Here is a 19692-nt window from a genome sequence, read left to right as displayed (position 1 = left end):
GTATTTTGTGATAAAATTATGATTATTATTAAAAAATAGTTTATGGTAATAATAAATCACTATAAAAATTTAATAAAATGCAAATGAAATTTATAACATATATAAATCTATTTGTAATCGTAATACTTTTACAAACGGATGTTGGAAAAATCTTTTCTTTATAAACTTATTTTATATTTGTTTGTGAACCCGTTTGTAAATGGATTAATAATTATTTGTTAATCTGTTTGGACCAAACATAATTCACCCAAAAATTAATTTAAGAAAAATAAAGCCTAAAATTCTTACAAGGCCACATTATTGTCGATGTGAAATTCAACAATTACATGTCCGTTTGTATCCATTTAAATTTGTAAATAGATTATATCTCTATTTGTAAATTTATTTATGTTTATTTAATTTTACAAAATAAATTATACGTGTATTTATAAATATGTTTATATCTGTTTAATTTTACAAACGAATTACATGTTGGTTTGAGAAACTATTTAATTTTACAAATAGATTATAAATTCGTTTGTAAATTTATTTGTATCCATTTAATTTTACAAATGTATTACACATCTATTTGAGACGCTATCTATCTCCATTCAATTTTACAAATAGATTATACGTTCGTTTGTAAATCTATTTTTATCCATTTAATTTTACAAATAAATTATACATTCGTTTGCGAGTCTCTTTGTGTCTATTTAATTTTATAAACAAATTACATATTTATTTGAAAAATCATCTATATTCATTTAATTTTATAAATAGATTACATGTTTATTTCTAAATCTGTTTATATCAATTTAATTTTATAATCAAATTACACATCTGTTTTGAGAATTTGTCTGTATCTATTTAATTTTACAAATAGATTACATGTCTATTTGTGAATCTGTTTGCATTTATTTAATTTTACAAATAAATTACATGTTCATTTGTATTCATTTAATTTTATAAATAGATTACACATTCGTTTGAGAAAGTCTGTGTTTATTTAATTTTATAAACAAATTTCATATCCGTTTGTAGATCCGTTTATATCTATTTAATTTTAATTTCATATCGGTAAAAATAGGAGGTCTCATTCCCTATAAAAAAGAGAAGGCCCCTTCTCCCTTTAATATTAATACCATCATGTTATGGAATATTATACGAGACTATAAGAAAGTTTAAATATTTTAATTTTAAAATAAAATATTTTTATTTAATTTCATTTTTAAATTATTTTTAATTTTTAGTTAATGATCGAGTTTGTGTGAATTCATTAAATATTTCACAAATTGAGATTAAACTTATAGATTTTTTTAATAAATAAACTAGAACTATAAAAAAATCAGCTCGATTTAATTATATTCCTAATCATTTGAATCACAAATAAATTTACTAATAAATTAGCCGTTTGCATTGTTAATGAATTTACACATAAATAAGTCATTTAAATTATAAATAAATTTATAAATAGACTAATTATTTATATCATAAATAAATTAGCAGTTTGTATTACAATAAATTTATAAATAAATTGTCTGCACGTGAAATTCTATTTATAAATAAGAGATTTGATGAGCAACCCTTCTTCTTGATGATAAAAAAAATCTTAATAAATGTGTTGAACTAGTTCTATTAGTTAGAGTTTGAGTGGAAAGACGTGTCTAAAACGAGATTTATACAGATTTAAAAATATAAAATTATAAGAATATTCACTTAAAAGTAATAAATTCCTTGTAAACTCAATATAGTGTAAGAATTTCTCTTAATTGAGTTATTTTAGTAATTTAAGATAAAGTAAGGTTTCAAAATCTCTCCATCTGTCAATTTAATTAGGTGAGTGAGACTTTTGAAAATTTTAAATAATTTCAAAACTCTTACTTTTCTTTAAAACTCATCTTCTAAAACTCCTTTTAAACATAATGTTAAGATAAGGAGAAGAATAGTGGATTTGATATATAAATATATCAATCATTTATATAAACACATATAAAAACGAATTAATGTCTAATATATTTAATATTTTCTCTATATTTAATATATTTTTTTATACTACATAAATAAATAATGAGTTATCACCGCAAGACAGTCACGTAACAAAAATCTGAAAAATGCGGTCTCAAGAAAAGTAAGATCCGGATACCTCAAACGTTCGGTTTATCATCAAGGCTTGCCCGCTCTAGAATAGAATGATCTTGGTATAAAGTTACCATTACAGTCCAGCATATCTTTTTTACGCCTATAATCGCGGGATCACCAACCTATTAGCTGATAATATATAGCCAATCACATTATTGCCAGATTATCGAAAAATATCATATTTATATTTACTTTCTTACGTATAAAAAGAGAAGAATCACAGAGATAAATGTATACTATTCTCTTAAACTATCTAAGTTCTAAGCAATTTATCATATTCATCATGTTCTTATTCTTCTGTAAATATTGGAGTAGTTGTCGTGAGTACCCACTACCACCTCATATTCTCTGTACTAGCTAATTACAATTTGTTTTTCAGCTACATTACTTTCCAAAAGAAATCGTACTATTCTCAATTGCAACCAACAAAATAGTGGATAGTTTATTAAAATTAATAACGAATTCTAACTGATATATTTTAGATTCTTGGTAAATTATATCCGATTATTATGGTTAGCATATGAAATCACTATTAAGGGTATATACTTTATTATATTAATAAAATAAATGTAAAATTATTAGTTATTATACAATATATATAATAATTAAAAATAAAAATTTGAAGTGTAATTATTTTTCATGAATATACATAATTTATATATTATAATAATGAATATTATAAGTTTAAAAAAACAATGAGTATTATAACTAATTTAAATATTATTTATAATATTTTTAATTTACTTCTAATGTCTTGTAATTTTAAATAATTATTAATGTAAAATTTAATCTAAAAGATTATAATGAATAAATTTTAAATAAATAATATAATATAAATAAAAAATAAAAATAAAAAATAACTATAAATTAATAGGAAACTATTGATTTTCTTAAAATTTACTAAATATATTAGTTTATCTGGTGCATTTAACCGTTAAAGTAAATGCTCTTAACACAACTCGAAGCATAAACTAAATAATAAAATATTTTAGGCATTAATTACACAACCTTGACTATCAATTACAAATAGATTGAAATTGAAATCATTTAAGTTGAAAATTATAGTGCTAACTAATATTTAAAACAGTGAACTAAATACCTACTAAGGGGAAGCAATTAAAAAAAAATATAAAGAACGAGAGTTATTAAAACTAGTATATTTGAAGATCAATCCTGATGACTGCTGGACTATTGGCACCCGGACCTCAATTGAGCCCTTGCAGGATAGCCGAGCCCAAGATCTATCAGAGCTCACTATGCAAACTGGCCCATTAGTGCACAACCCAATCTACGGTTGAAGCAAACCGAGCTGACTAGGGTCCGGACTCATCTAAGAGGAATCTAGCCTATCTGACGTAATGAGGAGTAGGAGAGCAAGCCCAACTACGCCATGACCCTATCAGCACGAATGCCGAAAGAAAATTAAATGGCCGTCTGATGATGGTGGATAGACAAATACGCCCGTACGTACGGATAAGTGGCACTGTAGAAGGGGTGACAGTTATGCGTCACTAGAGGATATGAAAAAAGAGAATAAAAGAGTGAGACATGAACCATTCCAAACTAAATTTACTCATACACATCTAAACCCTACCTCTTTTCTAAATATCAGATCATCAAATCTATCAAAATAATTATGAGCAATTACGATATTATAAATTTTTTCTTTTTTACTGAATTTATAATCTTTTTTAATAGATTCATTTTCTATAGTTTTCCTTATTAAACTAGAGATTCCCAAGAAACATTGCATTAAAAATGGGATTGAAAATTTGTGTGGAATCCACAAATTTGAAATTGGATTTTTTTTTTTTTTTTTTGGGTTTATAAAATGAGGTTTGAGTTGGTTCCCATTGGATTTGGCTTTAAACAAAAGAAAGAGTGTACGGAGAAGGTAGTGTGTGTGACTTAAAGTGAGACCTAAAAATAATTGTGTTTCACTTTGGATAGTAATCTTAATCACAATTTCACTTTGGTAATGTCTTAACAAAAGTGTGTGATCTTAAGACAAGACATTTGCGCGTGCAATTGGACATATCTTCTTCTTCTTCTTCTTGTGGGTCTCATCTAATATGCTTTTTTTTTTTTTATCTTCTTATTTTTTTTATTATTTATTATTTTTTTAAGTTATAAAGCATGCTTTATAAACAGTTTAAGGATTCTTTGATTTTAACATGATTATAGGCTCATAATTACCAGAATCTAAATCGGATTAATGAGATGCCGAAAGTTTATAAATCAATCAGCACTCAGCCAGCCATGGCTAGGGATTCTTGAACTGAATTCCTACATTTGTCGGTCCACTTGGTGCTGACTCAATGGTAAAAAATGCTGATGTAGGGCTTACAGAAAAATGCATATGATGATGTGGATGCCCCACTTTGGGCCTCGACCCAAATCACATGGACAATTGGAATTGATCCCACCCTCTTAAATCATTCTTAATAATTTTTTTCCTTTTTGTTGGGCTTCTTTCACCGGCCTACTATCAACAATCAATCCCCCCAAGCACCACTGTCATATCATACCATAATTTTTAATAGTTGAAATGCTAATTTCAGTCACTTTTTTAAGTGATTATTTAATATTCTCTATTTTAATATTAATGGAATAAATAATTTAAGGTAAAAGTAAATGTCAAAGAAAGAATGATTGGATTTCCGGCGGAAAGTTACTGAGGTCATTTTCAAGGCAAAAAAAGGTGAAGAGTGAAGAGCAACAAGAAAGAAAATAATAAAGAGAAAAATGGTTGTAGGCTAGGAAGCCAATGATTCTCACAAAACTCTATACTGGGTCACAGATAATACTCATTAATTTTTTTTTTTTTTTTTTTTTTTTTTATAAAAAAAATGGGAGAGGAGTTAGTGGGAATGAGAATGATTATAAAGGGAACCCTTGAGTTCATAAAATGATGTTCAGTATAGGTGTTGATTAAAAGAGTTTGTGGCAGTAAAAATGACCCACATTGACCCAATGCCCTCAGAAGATGATGAAATGGAAGACTTAGATAGAAACCTCCATTAGAGGCTCCTAAAGTCTTAGCTTATCGTAGAATCCAAGGCATTATTAAAGATAAAACCATGATTAATTCTTACACCGCCATTCAGAATTATTGATTGCTGCTTCCTGTCTCTTTCCGACTTTACCCAGTAATCTATACCATACACTTTTTCTATATGTATCTATATGTGACAATGCAATTACAGCACCTCTATCCCTTTTGTCAACTCAAGTCTCCGAAAAAAATGAAAGAGTTCCCGTCAAATTCATTCTTTCCTTTTGAATCAAAATTTTTTTAATGAAATTTTTCAATAATTTTTTTAATTTTTAAAGAAAGAATTTGATTCTTTTAAATCTGAAGAAATTTTATTTTTAAAAAAATTAAAATTTTGTATAATTTTATAAAATTTTGTATAATTTTATAAAATTTCATTTATTTTTTTTTTCAAAATAAATTATACTAAAATGAATTCTTCTTTCACGTCTAGAAAAATCAAATACCTAATGTTTAATTCTCCTTATTGCAGATTCTCAAACTTTGTTTAATACAATTTAATTATTCATGTATTATGCAATTTTATTGCACGTGTGCTACTTATTTTTTTATTCACAAATACTTTCCAAATGTAGTTTTTCACTTTGTAAATTTGTAAATCTTGAATTAAACTATATTTTAAATTGAATGGTGGTACTTTAATTTATCATGATTTAGAATTATTTAATGTTATTTTAAATGTTTGAAGCATCATGACCTTGCTTTGCTTACTGAAATTCGAATTCCCATAGATTAGCTATTTGTTGTCCATGTTTCAAAGATTTCAAGCACCATCTTACTCGTCAGTTTTAGAATGGCGTCCCCTTGAATCATAGGAAGCAAGGGCAATAATTAAAAATTAATGAACCTTAGAATAACACTATAAGCCTCATTTGACATCATGATTAAAGGACAAAAGTTTTAAAAGAGAAGTTGAAAAAACAATATAGAATATATTTCTCAACAGCAGCTCCAACAATACCCAACAGACCCTATTTTGCTTCAGAAAGATCAGGTACATTATAGACTGCATAGAGATGACCTCCAACTGATCAATAGATTCATAGCAAAAGAAGTTTCCAAATGAGTTGCATCGTGCAAAAATTACAACCTTGGACTAAGAAAAAGAAAAAGAATATTTGATATATATATATATATATTTCTAGTTGCTGATCCAAAAGTGTTTGTGAACTCTACGATTACCTAATTTTATTCCCAGAGGAATCCAAGGAAATTTTCCAAAGAGTTGCAACATTCGCTGTTATCACATTACCACTGGGCAGTACAGGTTGAAAACTTCTGCTTATAAAGATCATATGATGGCAAAAGTTTGACCCAAACAGACTCGTAGTTGTCTAGTATCACACAGACGGTAGATCATGGGACTGCAAAGCGTCCTGCAGACATTGCACAGCACCATCGTAGTTTAAGAAGCCCATGAACCAAAATTCATGATTATCAACAGAAATAATCTGAATGTATTTCTCAGCAGAATTTGTTCTGCTTGATGAAGGATTGACAGCTTTAAGCTGATGCAATGGGATAACCACCTATTTTATCAAACAAAAGAAGAGTATAAATATGCTAAGATCATCATCAAATAGGGGCAGAAACAAACAGACTTCAATGCAATTGCACATCAATAATGGAGTAATAGCTAAGAAGGTCACAGTAAAGCCCATACTGGTCGCAAGCAAGAGAGAATTCCCATCTAAAGATCAACAATGATATGACTACCAAAAATGGACTGGCAAGTAGTAGATCTATACCCACATGTCAATGGTTCCCTCCCAATTCAAGGTAGTTATGTTATATTAGATTCGCAGACCTTCAAATGGTCATAACCCCAATCAGGGTCAACCACATGACATATTTGTATATATGGCATACTATGATTAGAACATAAGCAAAGGTTGTCCCAGATCCTGCAGATTAGTAGAAAATACAAACTACTGGTTCCAAAAAAAAAAAAACATCAAGAAACAAGAAAGACTTCAAGAAGTTAAATCTCAATCTATACTTCGAGCTAATGTACACATAGGATTCATATTAATAAAAGGGGAAGGCTAAATACATAAATTGACATTTGAACTTTACCTAAAATGTCCGATGGCATCTTGTCCTTTTATTGTGACCTATCCAACCCTCGTAGTTTTATTTCTATGACTAATAAATCCTTGGTTAAACAAATATTAGTACTTTTGTCACACATGCTATTCGTCACTCTTTTTTTCTTTTTAATTAACTCAATCCTTTCCTATTTTCTCCCCTTTCTCTCTTTCAAAGGATATTCTTACTCATAAAACATGGTTAAAATGTCAGCAACCCATATGCACTTACACAACTTGTTGACTAGATTAATTTTTGTTAAATATACAAAAATAATAGTTAAGGCACTTGATAGGTCAAAATAAAAAGTATGGGGTGTCACCGGACTTAGTGAAATCACTGGGAGCAACTTGTGTATTCGTCCAAAAAGGGGCAAATATAGATGGAATCACCTTTCTACTATCCATCGTCAGGCTCCAATATGAACCTAAATATTGACTTCATCATGGTAGTGAATTTTACTTAGAATTACCTCACAAGTTGTTCTCTCTTTTTAAAAATTCAGCCCAAGCAAACTTTATCAAAAAACACAAATCATTATTTTTCAGATCTATATCAAGTTCACAACACTTTCTTCACTCCCTAGACTTGTCTAAATAACTGTTGTGACCTAACCGCAACACAGGAATTTGGAATATGAGAGAAAGAGAGAGAGAAACTATGTATTGATTAACCAGGAAGTGGAATAAGTGAATTACAACTCAGTTTTCTTACTTATCAGTTATGACCGAATGCTACTGAACTGCTCACTACGCTAAAGTAACTAACAATTCTAGATTCTTTTCCTCAGCTTTTTTATTATGTTCCATAGGCAGCTTTTTAGATCATTTATAAGCTGCCTATCCAAATCTCTCTGGCAAGTAGTCCCACAAGCTACCATTCTCAACAAACTTACAAGATAAGGCTTTCTTCCATGGCACCAATTCTCATGGTGATTGATCTTTCTCTATACGTCAATGAAGTTCCAAACATCTGCCTGAGGATCCCCGTTCAATTGCTACATCCATGTACCAAACATGGTTACCTGGAACATGGTCTGTTTTGGGTCGTGGTATGGATATGGGCATGCAATAGTCCACTTAGCTAAAATGTAGGGCACGTGTGGAGTATCTCTAGTTGTAGCTAAACACAGGGCATTTGTGGAGTAGGTTTAGATGGTACATGAATTCTGAACAGAGTTCGTAAATCTTATCAATTTGACTTGTGAAAATGAATTACACCTAAAAACACCAAATGAAATAACAATATCCTTTTATTGTTATATTTTTTTTTCATTTTTTATTATGTATATTTTACAAGATCAATATTAGACGAAGGAAAACATATATAATTGTCTTTTTCCTTCAATATATTAATTTTTTATCAATTAAATTTAAAAATAGTGTTATTTCAAATATGATGGGATTTTTAAGTAATTTTAATTACTAGCCTTATAATCTAGTTCTCTTACTAAACGAAATCAATGGGCTTTCCTTGTTATGAAACCAATGAGCCATATATTTGCTCTCCAAAACTCACATAACCCGACAGCTATTAATTCAAAGAGTTGGTGTCTAATTGTATCCTAAAGATAACAATGCCTAGAAATTAGAAAAATTGCTTCTTCTGTTCTCCTTCTAGTTTCCTGCTGCTTTTTACTATTCTCTGCTGGAATTAATTCAAAAAGGTTTAATTTGTTTCACAATATCTTTCAAGATTTAAATTTATTTGTTTAAGATTTTTTAATTTTAATTTTTAAATTATGTTATCAGAGTTGTTGGAGTTTTTAGTTTGCTTTTAGTGATATAAATAGCAGTCATTGTACAACAATTTACTCAATTTCAATAGTCTTTCTCTACCTAGTTCAATAATTTTTTTTGCTCAACAGCGGTAGCTTTAATGATCTTATAGGGTCTGTGAAAAAGAAAATTCAACAAAGCTTGCGAGAAACACTGCCAAATGTCCCTGCATAAGTTCAAAAGTTTATATTAGAAAATATATATGTATTTTTATGGGTTATTGGAGAGAAGTGCTTCAAGAATTGTCGATGAGAAATGCATGGACAAAAAAAGTTATTTGGAGAGAAGTTGATAGAGTTAGGAAGCATTCAAAATGTAAAAGAAAACTGAGACTCCTATTGCTGTAATAATGGCAAAAAGCCCCTTTTCACATTCACTATTTCAACTACAATGAGTATTCTAAAATATAAAGAAAGAAACAAGGAGAAAAATAATTGATTAGCAACCCCTGGAAAACACTTGCTGTACTAGCACAGCTAATCCCATCAATAGCGGAAAGAAAAAGTAAGAACAAGCATGCCCTAACTGATGAGAAGAGCCTCTATATATAATAGAGTTAAATCCCTTTCTGTTGGTATCTCCAGATGGCAACAACCCCACATTTTTCTCTGAGCGATTCATTCTTTGCTAACCTCTTCCAGCTGTATATTTTTGGAATCTTTCCTTCTCTCTCTTTCTTTCAGCTCATGTCCTTTTATTTGTTTTGAGCCTAATTTTCTAGCTTCAAGATTCCTTGCTATGTTGCTATCATTGCCAACCTTTTGAAGACCAACCTTGTCCTCAAGGCTGAAATAAGCAGAGTTCATACATGTTACTTCATAAATCTCATTGGCTTTCTCAAACACCCCTTTCACTTTTTGAAACTTAGTCCAAAAATGAAACTTGGAAGCCTTGTTGCCAACTTCTCTTGCCATGGGTAATGTAGCTTGCAGAGTTGCTACCCATAGTCCGCGAATATAAGATTCAACAAAACTTAAAGTTTGACATATGACCTTGAAGAAGCACCACAGGCTTGTAGCTTTAATAATGGGCTTCAATGGTTGATTCATCAAACACTTTGGCCTCATTATCAATGCCCCAATTCCCACTAAAGTGAAATTAAAAACTATCATGAAAACAACTGTAGGGGTCATTGATTTTATCATAGCCCAACCTCCTTTCTCCATTGTATAGACAAGATAAAATGGTATACTGAAGATTAGAAACCATGTTAGGAAGCTAAGGATTGAAAGAAATACCATGGAAACAAAATTGATTTTCAGCCTCCAATCAGCTATGTGAGAAATGAAATATGGAAGCAACAAATCTACCACACTCCAAATATGAAGGTCAATCACTCGTATTATTGCACTGAACCATTTCCATGACCCAAAAATGATATCTATATCACTTGATGTAGTGTTTGTGGATACTAATCTAATTACTCTTCCAAAAAATTGTCCGCCTCTCATATTTACATGGTTTTATGATTAAAGAAATTTTGGGTGTAATTTTCGAATTAATTGCAGCGGCTATGGAAGGATAAAAAGCTCTTCAACAACCCAAGAAAATACCTAGCGACTGAAGTGTTAAGGAAGATTTCTCAACTTTGGTCTTCCTAAGTCAGGAGGTTTAGGTGGTAGTTTTTCAAAGTGAAATAGAAGTGGGTTGGCATATATTGGGCCACCACTAGAGTGATGCAGCTTTGTTCCAAAGCCTCAGCCCATTGTTGGTGAAACAGAGATGAAAAAGTAGAGAGAAGCAGAGAATTTGAGAGAAATGCTTGATGATTCCCCTCAAGCCAATTGGGGTATATACATATGCGCTTAGTGATATATTTAGCAACGTGATTTTTGAAATCACTGATGGACTAGTGGTGTAGCAGTGCAAGAGGCAGTAAGCCTCTTTTATGTCTTGGATTTGATCCCAACCAACTAAATTTTCTTTTTAATTTTTTTTTTCATTTTCTTATTACTTAACTAAAAAAATATTATATGGTAATATATATTAAAATTTTAAAATATTTTAAGATTTGTTATTATTATTACTATTATTAGTTGTGACTTTAAATATTAATCTTTGTTAACTCAAATTCTAATTATAAAACCTTTAATTAATAATACAAAATGTATCTAGTATAAATTCGATATCATATAATAATGAGTTCAATAATCATTTGATCGATGTGCAAAATTTAATCAATATGTATGTACTGATATATAAATCTATGTATAAATAGCTCACTCGTTACACCCCTACTAATCCTTAATGGTACTGGACACATGATCAGCCAGCAGATTGGCATTACCTAATTCTGAGATAAGATCAAAAGGAACATTAAGCACTTAACACTAGTAACCACAGTGTTGCATGATGGAAGGCATCATAAAAGTTGCACAGATACCATGATATTCCAATGACATGAGTGTTGCCAGTGGATGAACGCATTAGAATGGACCATTTTCTAATTACTAACAACCCAATAACCACAAGTCAGGTCAGGCCAGTAGTCATTCTTAGATTCTCTGGATAGGCTAATATGCAAAAGAAAATAAACGTTTGGGTGCAGTAACCCAGCATACAGCAACTCAAGCCCTGAACAATAAGACTAACAATGGGAAAAGCAAGATTATTTTCGATGGGGATCACAGAACTTGTTAAATCCCACTACGGTCGCTAATATTGAGAATGCTTCAATCTCTGTATCAATAGACCCACCATCACTAATTTAGGGAACTTTTGAACATGTATCTATAGCTGAATAAAGAGAAAAATACAACAACCTAAAATGCAGATGAGGTTATGCATGCGAACTTCCGTGTAAGTTCAATTTAATGATTATAATGAAAACTAATATATTCCACCTGTTGATATGGCATCAAATGGATAGTGCCAATGAAAACATACCTTATAATAGCTCCATTCGGTTTGGTCACCCGATTTATATGAAAGGGGATTGTCACTACAAAATGCAAGCTTGGCTGTAGATACATATAAAATCCCCATAACTGGGCCAGCTGATGTTGACAAATAACATGCATATGAGTTTTGGAGTTGCTCCTCAGGAACTGTTTCAAATGTCTGTCGAAAGATCTTCTCATAACCACCTTCTGCTAGGACCTTTGTTCCCTGAGCAATTCTTCCCAATGCAGCATCTGTAAAGCTGGGTGATGTCTTCACTGATTTGAATTGGGAAAAAAACAGATCAATAATTTCAGAGTAAAAGAAGCTATAATAAATAGCAATCCACATCACTCATAATAGAATGAGGCACAAAAATCAGAATTTGCATTCAACCCATTGCAATAGCCCATATACTCAAATATTGTACAAAAGGAAGTCTAAGACTTGTTTTGAGGCACAAAACTTCCAATTATGTAAGATATTATTGCAAATCAGCTCATGTCGATAAGCAACATGCACATGACTAAGACTGCTTCAGCATGAGTAATATACATGCAAGATGAGATTAGGGTGGGAAGCTACAGCCACTAGTCCTGTTTCAACACAGGAGTACAAAATGCAATTGAAAACTTGAATTTCTACAAGAAGCTTCTAGAAAACTAACAGTAAACATCATTAACATTGATGAAGATATCCTCAGATGTCCACTTTCCTTCTTCTCTGTCCTGCACAATCTGATTTCCCTATTGTAGATTTCATAATGAGCAATTGGAAGATGAGACAAACAGGATACAAGAAGTATTTGACCTAGGCCGGCCAGTTGCCACTATCTAGATAATTCCCTGATTTGTGGGAAAGAGACTCATTTTGGTATTAAGGCGCAAAACTTATTGTATATCTATCCATTAAGAGCTAATTCCATCTAAATCCACTTATTTTATTGACGCAACTAGTACCATCCAACATCCAAATCACATGGACAATGTTATAAAATAAAATAAAAAAAAAAAAAAAAGAAGAAAAACCAATGATACAAGTAGAAACCAACAATGGAAAAGATAAAATTATAAAAACTGATCTATGCTTTGTCCATATCAATAAGGATGACACCCGGCTGCCAAGGCATATAACTTTGGCATGGCTCCCTGCCAAAGGCACTCTCACTCTATGTATAAACCCTTGGGCCTGGGTGCACAAGGCATGCTAGTGACAACTGTGGATTTGAAAACTTTAGGGTTAAAATAACTAGGAAACAATGACATTCTGAGTGATGACTCACCAAAAGATTTTTATTCAAAATCCACAAAATTTTCCTCAACAAGAATCCATCAAATGGTCTTCACTCTTCACTTCCAAAAACCCTTAAATTTGTCACAACAGGAATTTATTGCTTTATCTTATGTGAATATTGTTTGATAATATATGCCATAAATAACATCACCTTTCTAGTGCCATTAAAGATACTTCAACTCCTTTCAATTTTTTATGACATGACCAAAATCCAAATTCAAAGTTTTTACGATGATAAAAACAAATAATACACTCTATTATATATGTGGAAGACCCTAATTGATAGTTAACTATTAACTACAAACTAAATGTTAAAAGAGGAAGACTTTGTTATTACTGGGTCATATATTGCTCCACAGATATCTGCAACTACTTTCTTCATCCTCTTCTGATGCAGGTTGAATATATTCATTCCTCAAAGAAATCCCACTTTTACTTTTGACTTTGGGGTGACACCTAGTTTTTCCCAAATTTATGTTTTTGACCCAATTAACCCAAACCTTTCTATTTATGTTCAAAACTTCAAATCCGCCCATTTTTGAACAAAAGTAAAATACAATAGTATTTTCTCAAATTTTTTAGAGTCACTCACTAATTTAATCAAAATAAAGAAGAAAAAACATAAGAGCACGATCTAACAAAACTGAATTCATTCTCCGAAACACAACAAAAACAAGAGACGAATGCTCCAAATCTATCAGCAGCAGTGCATTCTTCCACCATCACAACAACCCAGTAGCAGCAGCAGTTGGTCAATGATGCCACATCAATGAACAGATGGCATCAAGGAATTGTCAACCACTTGTACCTCCCATGTGCACATCTCTAGATTACCAGTTCACCTAATGTCGTGACCTCGTCAAAACACCAACCACCTCCTCCTCCTTATTCCTCTCTCAGCTAGGGTGTCTTTTCTTTTCAAACAATTGTTGGCGATTGGTGTTATAGGATTTGATTTGTAAGTTTATTTGTTGGCTAAGAAGTGTGATAAGGAAGAAGAAGCAGCAGAAGAACAAAAATTGCATGGGGTATTTTCTAACAAATCAAGCAATGGGTCTGCTTGGGTTTTTTTCTTTATTGGTGATGCAAAACATAGATTTTCAAACTTCAAACTTCAAACCTGGACTAGGTTATGAGTTTGAATGTTGAATGTTGAAATGTTAGATTATTGTTTGTTTTCTGGGTTTTGATATATGAGTTTTCTTGATGGCAGATTTGATGTTCTTTTTTATATATCATTCTTAATCTTTAGTTTTCTGTTTTTTATTTATTGAAAATAATAAATAATATTAAGAATTTAAAAATATGATATTTAATATTTTACAATTAAAAAAACAGAAACAAAATATTATTTTATTTATTTATTTTTGTTCAAAACTTGGGCAAATTTGAGCATAGATAGAAAGCACTGGGGTAACTGAGCCAAAAACTAAATTTTGAGCAAAGTTGGATATCCCCCACCCCCCCCCCCCCCCCACCCCAAAAAAAAAACAGTTATTGGTGGTAAAAATGAGATTTCTTCCACTTCCTGTATCTGTTTGGATAGCAAGAAACCAGAGGGAGAGAGAGAGAGAGGGGGGGAGAGAGAGAGAGAGAGAGAGAGAGAGAGAGAGAGAGAGAGGAGATAAAGAGCAGAAGTTTACATGAGAGAATATTTTCATTATCAATCAACAAGAACAAGTGATTCCTCAACTTATATGACACTACCATACTAAAATGGCCTCTTCCCGCACATCAATCCCCACACCTTTAAGGCCCTTGTCCTTAAGGGTGGTAATTGGTAACAGAAAGATGTACATGCAAAAGAGCACTTGAGGAACAACTTATATTGTTCTTTGACCTATCTAATATGCAATTATTGTTACTTGCTACAAACAACAATCAAAATTATCCAGGAAGGACTCAAAGCTGCAATACAGTAATTCTCCCACTCGAACACTAGCAAATCATGCAATCCTTCATTTTGCATCAATTATTCTTAAAAATTGATGTTTATTCACATTCATATCAATTATTTTTGCGTCAAGTATTCTTAACAATTCATGTTTATTCACGTTCACATCATTATATTATCTACCTTTTTTGTTCATTTTACACTGTATCCTACCGAAATAGCATTGGCCAATTTCAAGCTTAAAGGAAACTACTCATTTGAACGGAATTGGACAAGAGGCGCACTAGCCATCATTTGCATATTAGCCTTATACTTGCTTCAGACTCAAGGCCATGATCGCTAGAACTAGACAATTATTACTTGTACTCTTTAACTAGGCCTTTACCTTTGTCACCATAAAACCTTGCTGCATAACGTGAACATCATTCATCTCTTTCAAAAGAGCCCAAAACAATTCACATGGAAAGCTCTTTTCCATATCAACTCAATTGATTTTAGTAGATTTGCATTCATCAAGAGCTATTTGCTTCAGTTCCCCCAATTTCTACTATGAGGTCATCATATCTATGATCCCAAAATCTGAAGCTCAACACATGAACACAATCATCCCATATTCTTATGTCCTTACAGGTTCTTATTCCCATGAATATCATGTGCTATTGCAAAGCTCCCCCTTCCAAATGCAGTGAAGCAACACCGACCCTTGAATAGCCACCTTTTGAGATTATTATCACACAACTCAGGAAATTGGATTAAAATTTGACTAGGATCCAGGATTCTTACCATGATTCAAAGGATGACCTTCCAAATTATCAATTCTCTCTTGTTCTAATTTATCATAACAGAACCAATAATTTCCTTCAATACCAACATTTTCTTGAGCATTGTATTGAAATGGCAGATTATTTTTTCTCCTTGAAACAATAAGTAGGACCAAGATTTTTACTTGCTATTGGAACAAAATGGTCTAGCTCACGAAGTTCCAGCATTGCAATTCAAAGATTATTTTCTCAAAATGTTGTTCTTGTGCAGAGAGGGATTTTGAAATTACATTCAAATTCTTCTAGATTCCAAGAATTGGTATCTTCTTCCAATTTTTTGTGTCAAAAGGATCTTATATTCAGAAGCAAAGATGGTGTTTGAGGAAATTGTTCAAAGAACTTGAGGGTTTAGGGGGGGAAGGTAGGTGTTAAGATTTTGGGAAATGGATCTAGTTATGGGGCAAGAGGGTGGAATAATGGAATCAATGGCCGATGGTGAAGAGAATTTCTTTTTCCTTTTTTCGACCTATGATGACAATAGCTCAAGCTCATAAGAGAGAACTTGAAAATCTCTTGAATTAAGTTCTCAACAACTTTTGGCAAATTAATCTTGTCCCCTTTATTATTTCAACTAGTTAAATACAAAGGGAAGAGATAGCCTCTTCCTACAAACAAGGAAAATTTATTAACATGATCAGTACATGGAGGATCATCCTCCTACAACTAAGAAAAATGGAAAGAAACGCAAAGCAAAATACCAGCAGCACTACCAACAAGCACTACTAACAACACCGTTAACCACTAAGAGCACTACTAAGAGCACTACTAAGCGCTACTAACAGCACTATTAACCACTAACAGCACTACTAACAAAACTATTAACCACTAACACATAGGAGACAACACTATTAAGAAACGGTAATAACAAAACCCCACAAAATATGGCAGCACTAACAGCAGCTAGGTTTTCTCAACTGCATTAGTGGCTTGTTTGTCATACATTCCCTTCTTTCTTCCATGAGTAGATCTCTTGTAGATCTGGAGAGGTCTGCTAACAGTAGGGGACAGATTTAAGGAGATTTTCAGGTAAAATGCAAGAAGAAATTAGTGATGGAAACAAGGAAAATGCTCTGATAACGCATGAGAATAATGATTCAATCTGTATCTGTTTGGATTAGCAAGAAGACAAAGGAAAAAGAAGGGGAGGGGCATCTAGAGAGATAGAGTGGTAAAGGTGCACGGCTGGTGCGGTTGGGCTGAGAGAAGAACGGGCAAAAGAAGTTGCTGGTTTATTCAATGAGGAAGCTTTCTGGTAAAACACCTGGCAGGGGAAAGGAAGATTCTGGTGCAAGGGAATAACAGAACGACAGATGGAAAAAATTTAGTTCTGCAAGGGATAGTGGGAAATATAAATAAGAATGTAATGTTTATGGGGGCATGCTTTTGGTTCTATATTGTGAATTTCGGCCTTGAGGCTGGGACCACTAGGATTGTTTCCTCTGGGAATTCCTTATATTGCCTTCCATTAATGAAATCCATTAATGAAATTGCAGTAGCAGTAATCTATTTGCTGCTGTTTGGTTCTATAGTTCTTATTTTCTAATTTTTAAATAGAGACAGAAGTTTACATAAGAGTGAGGATTTTCTTTATCAATCAAGAACCTTGTAAGAAATTATTCTTGACCTTACATTGCTGTAATACTAAACTAGACAAGTGATAAACTCCCTTACTTTCTCAGACATCATCTTGCGTCCAAACTACTTCTCCCTTAAAATAAATGTCAAATTCAAAGCACCTAACTCTTGTTTTTTTGCCTCTCACATACTTGCTTCAAACCCATATCAAAATACAAAAATTCACATCAACTATTCACCAGTTATCCTCAAATCTCATGAATAATACCCTTTCATCATAACTCGAAACATTCAATATAACAAAGATTAAAGATGCCACTGCCAATAATACCATGACAAACTGATACTCAGAGTGAGAGAATCAAATTCAAATTTCAATTACAAGTTTAATATTTCCAATCATTGAATATTTATATTTACCACATTTATATTGAAGCATGCGTGTGTTTATCAATACATAAAAGTATGCTATTTCACATTAGAAAATTCAATGACTGCGCGATTCTCCCACTAACACCTATAACGTTAAACGATTAAAAACAGACTTCGAAATCATTAAAATTAAAAAGCTTTGAAAAAAATAAAACTCACAGTGCTGCCATGTGTTCCCAGCGAGATCCTCAGCCTTCCTGGTAGCTTCTCCCACCTTTCTTCTCCATCTTCCTATGGCATCCCTCACTGTTCCCATCGTTTCTGCTCCAAAAAGGAAAATTCAGAAAATCCCTCAAAGAAACAGCCGCGCGGCAGGGGGGAGGGGGGAGGAAGCGGAAAGAAACCTACACGCATTTATTTATGTGTATGTACGAAATTGATAATTACCTTTGAAGGAAAATGACGAAGTGAACTGCGCAGGAGATGAAGAAACGTAAGGATTGGATCCGTCCAAGAAAACGTTGCCATTGCCACTGTTGTTTTGAGAAGCACGAGATTCGGTCACCAATTCGGGGCTCCAGTGGACCGATTTTCTCGCGGACCCCGTACGAACAGGAGCTTGGGGTTGATCACCCTCACCCTGCGTCGCAGAATCCGATCCCGTCTCGACACTGCCCTTATTGGCGTCTCCATTTGGTACATGATGATTATGATTATCTCCGCCTGCTGGATCGGGTAGGGAGCTCGGCTTCGAATCATGGTCCCTAGATTCGGACTTCTGCTCAGTCTCCGCCTTGGGCTGCTGCTCCATGTTTCTAGAAGATTCGAAGCGTGCGGTGGCGCGTGGGAATTAAGTTTGCTTCTATATCGGGATATCGTTTTTCTTGTTTCCGTGTATGAAATTTTTGAAGAGGAATTTTTTTTCAGCGGACGGGCTAACCGGGAAAGACGGTGGTGGGCCGTACAAGAGGATCGCCTCTTTTAGCGCGAATAAGTAGTGATGGGACACTTTTGACTGGTGAGCTAGGATATTGTACGGTCGTTTGTTGTTGTTCCAACTGTTTTATCTACCCTACAATGTTTATTTTTTTTACTTTTTATGTATATTAAGACACAATTATTTTTATTAAATTTTTTATTATATTCATTTAAAAATATTAAATTTTATTAAATATTAAAAAATATTTAGAGATTATTTTTAAAAATATAATAAAATTAAAATTAAATAAGATTATAATAATTAATTTGTATATTATATAGTATAAAAAAATGAATAATAATTTTGAGATAATTAAAAATAAAAAATAGATTAAAAAAATTATGAAGTATTTTCTTTGGAAAATTTATAATAAAAAAAATCGTAGTGTTTCAAATAAATTTTATTTTTTTTTTTAGATTATTTTATAAAAAATATTTTTTAAATAAATTTATATTTTATATTTAATATATTAAAAAATAATAAATTTAAATTTTATTCAGATAATAATAAATAAATTTAAAATGAACTAAAGTAGTTTAAAATAAATTCTGTTAAATTTGAAATTTACCCCTTTTTTTAACTTTTGCCATTGCTCAAGGAATTGGGCCATGAGTTTGCGTTTGGTTGACAGACCAACAGTGCCTGCCAATTCTGTAACCAACCTTATGGGCCAATTTTGTAAGCGAAATGAAATAATAAGAATTAAAAAATAAAAAATGGAAAAATTGTGATAAATATCAAAATTAATTTTTATTTTTTTATTTTTTTTAGTAGAGGTGGAGAATGAGAGTTAATCTGGATCTGTTAGAGGAGTTAATTCAGGCTAATCATATATATTT

General features: G+C 32.0%; 1 protein-coding gene across 2 annotated transcripts; it reads right to left on the bottom strand.

Annotated features, from left to right (window-relative positions):
* Positions 1-6190: 6190 nt before the first annotated feature.
* LOC110630078 (GLABRA2 expression modulator) lies at positions 6191-18830 on the bottom strand. Of its 2 annotated transcripts, none has more exons than XM_021777394.2 (4): positions 18322-18830; positions 18094-18195; positions 11926-12197; positions 6191-6549 (listed from the first exon to the last, which is right to left on the bottom strand). In XM_021777394.2, the coding sequence occupies exons 1-4, from the start codon at positions 18683-18685 to the stop codon at positions 6514-6516; spliced, it is 774 nt and encodes a 257-aa protein (XP_021633086.1). In that variant the 5' UTR covers positions 18686-18830; the 3' UTR covers positions 6191-6513. The 2 variants fall into 2 exon arrangements, with proteins under 2 accessions (XP_021633086.1, XP_021633085.1); XM_021777393.2 differs by having other exon boundaries at positions 6191-6702; positions 18322-18829.
* Between the last annotated feature and the right edge of the window lie 862 nt (positions 18831-19692).

Source organism: Manihot esculenta, chromosome 13 (assembly GCF_001659605.2).
Source record: "Manihot esculenta cultivar AM560-2 chromosome 13, M.esculenta_v8, whole genome shotgun sequence".
Taxonomy (NCBI): Eukaryota; Viridiplantae; Streptophyta; class Magnoliopsida; order Malpighiales; family Euphorbiaceae; genus Manihot; species Manihot esculenta.
This window is presented reverse-complemented; position numbering and strand designations above follow the sequence as displayed.

Excerpts from the sequence above, each read along its gene's own strand:
- LOC110630078 (XM_021777393.2), bottom strand. The coding sequence starts at position 18,685 with ATGGAGCAGCAGCCCAAGGCGGAGACTGAGCAGAAGTCCGAATCTAGG. Across the intron at positions 18,196-18,321 it reads TTCGTCATTTTCCTTCAAAG|AAACGATGGGAACAGTGAGG; the intron begins GTAATTATCAAT and ends TTTTTGGAGCAG. Across the intron at positions 6,703-11,925 it reads CCGAATGGAGCTATTATAAG|GTGGTTATCCCATTGCATCA; the intron begins GTATGTTTTCAT and ends TTGATAAAATAG.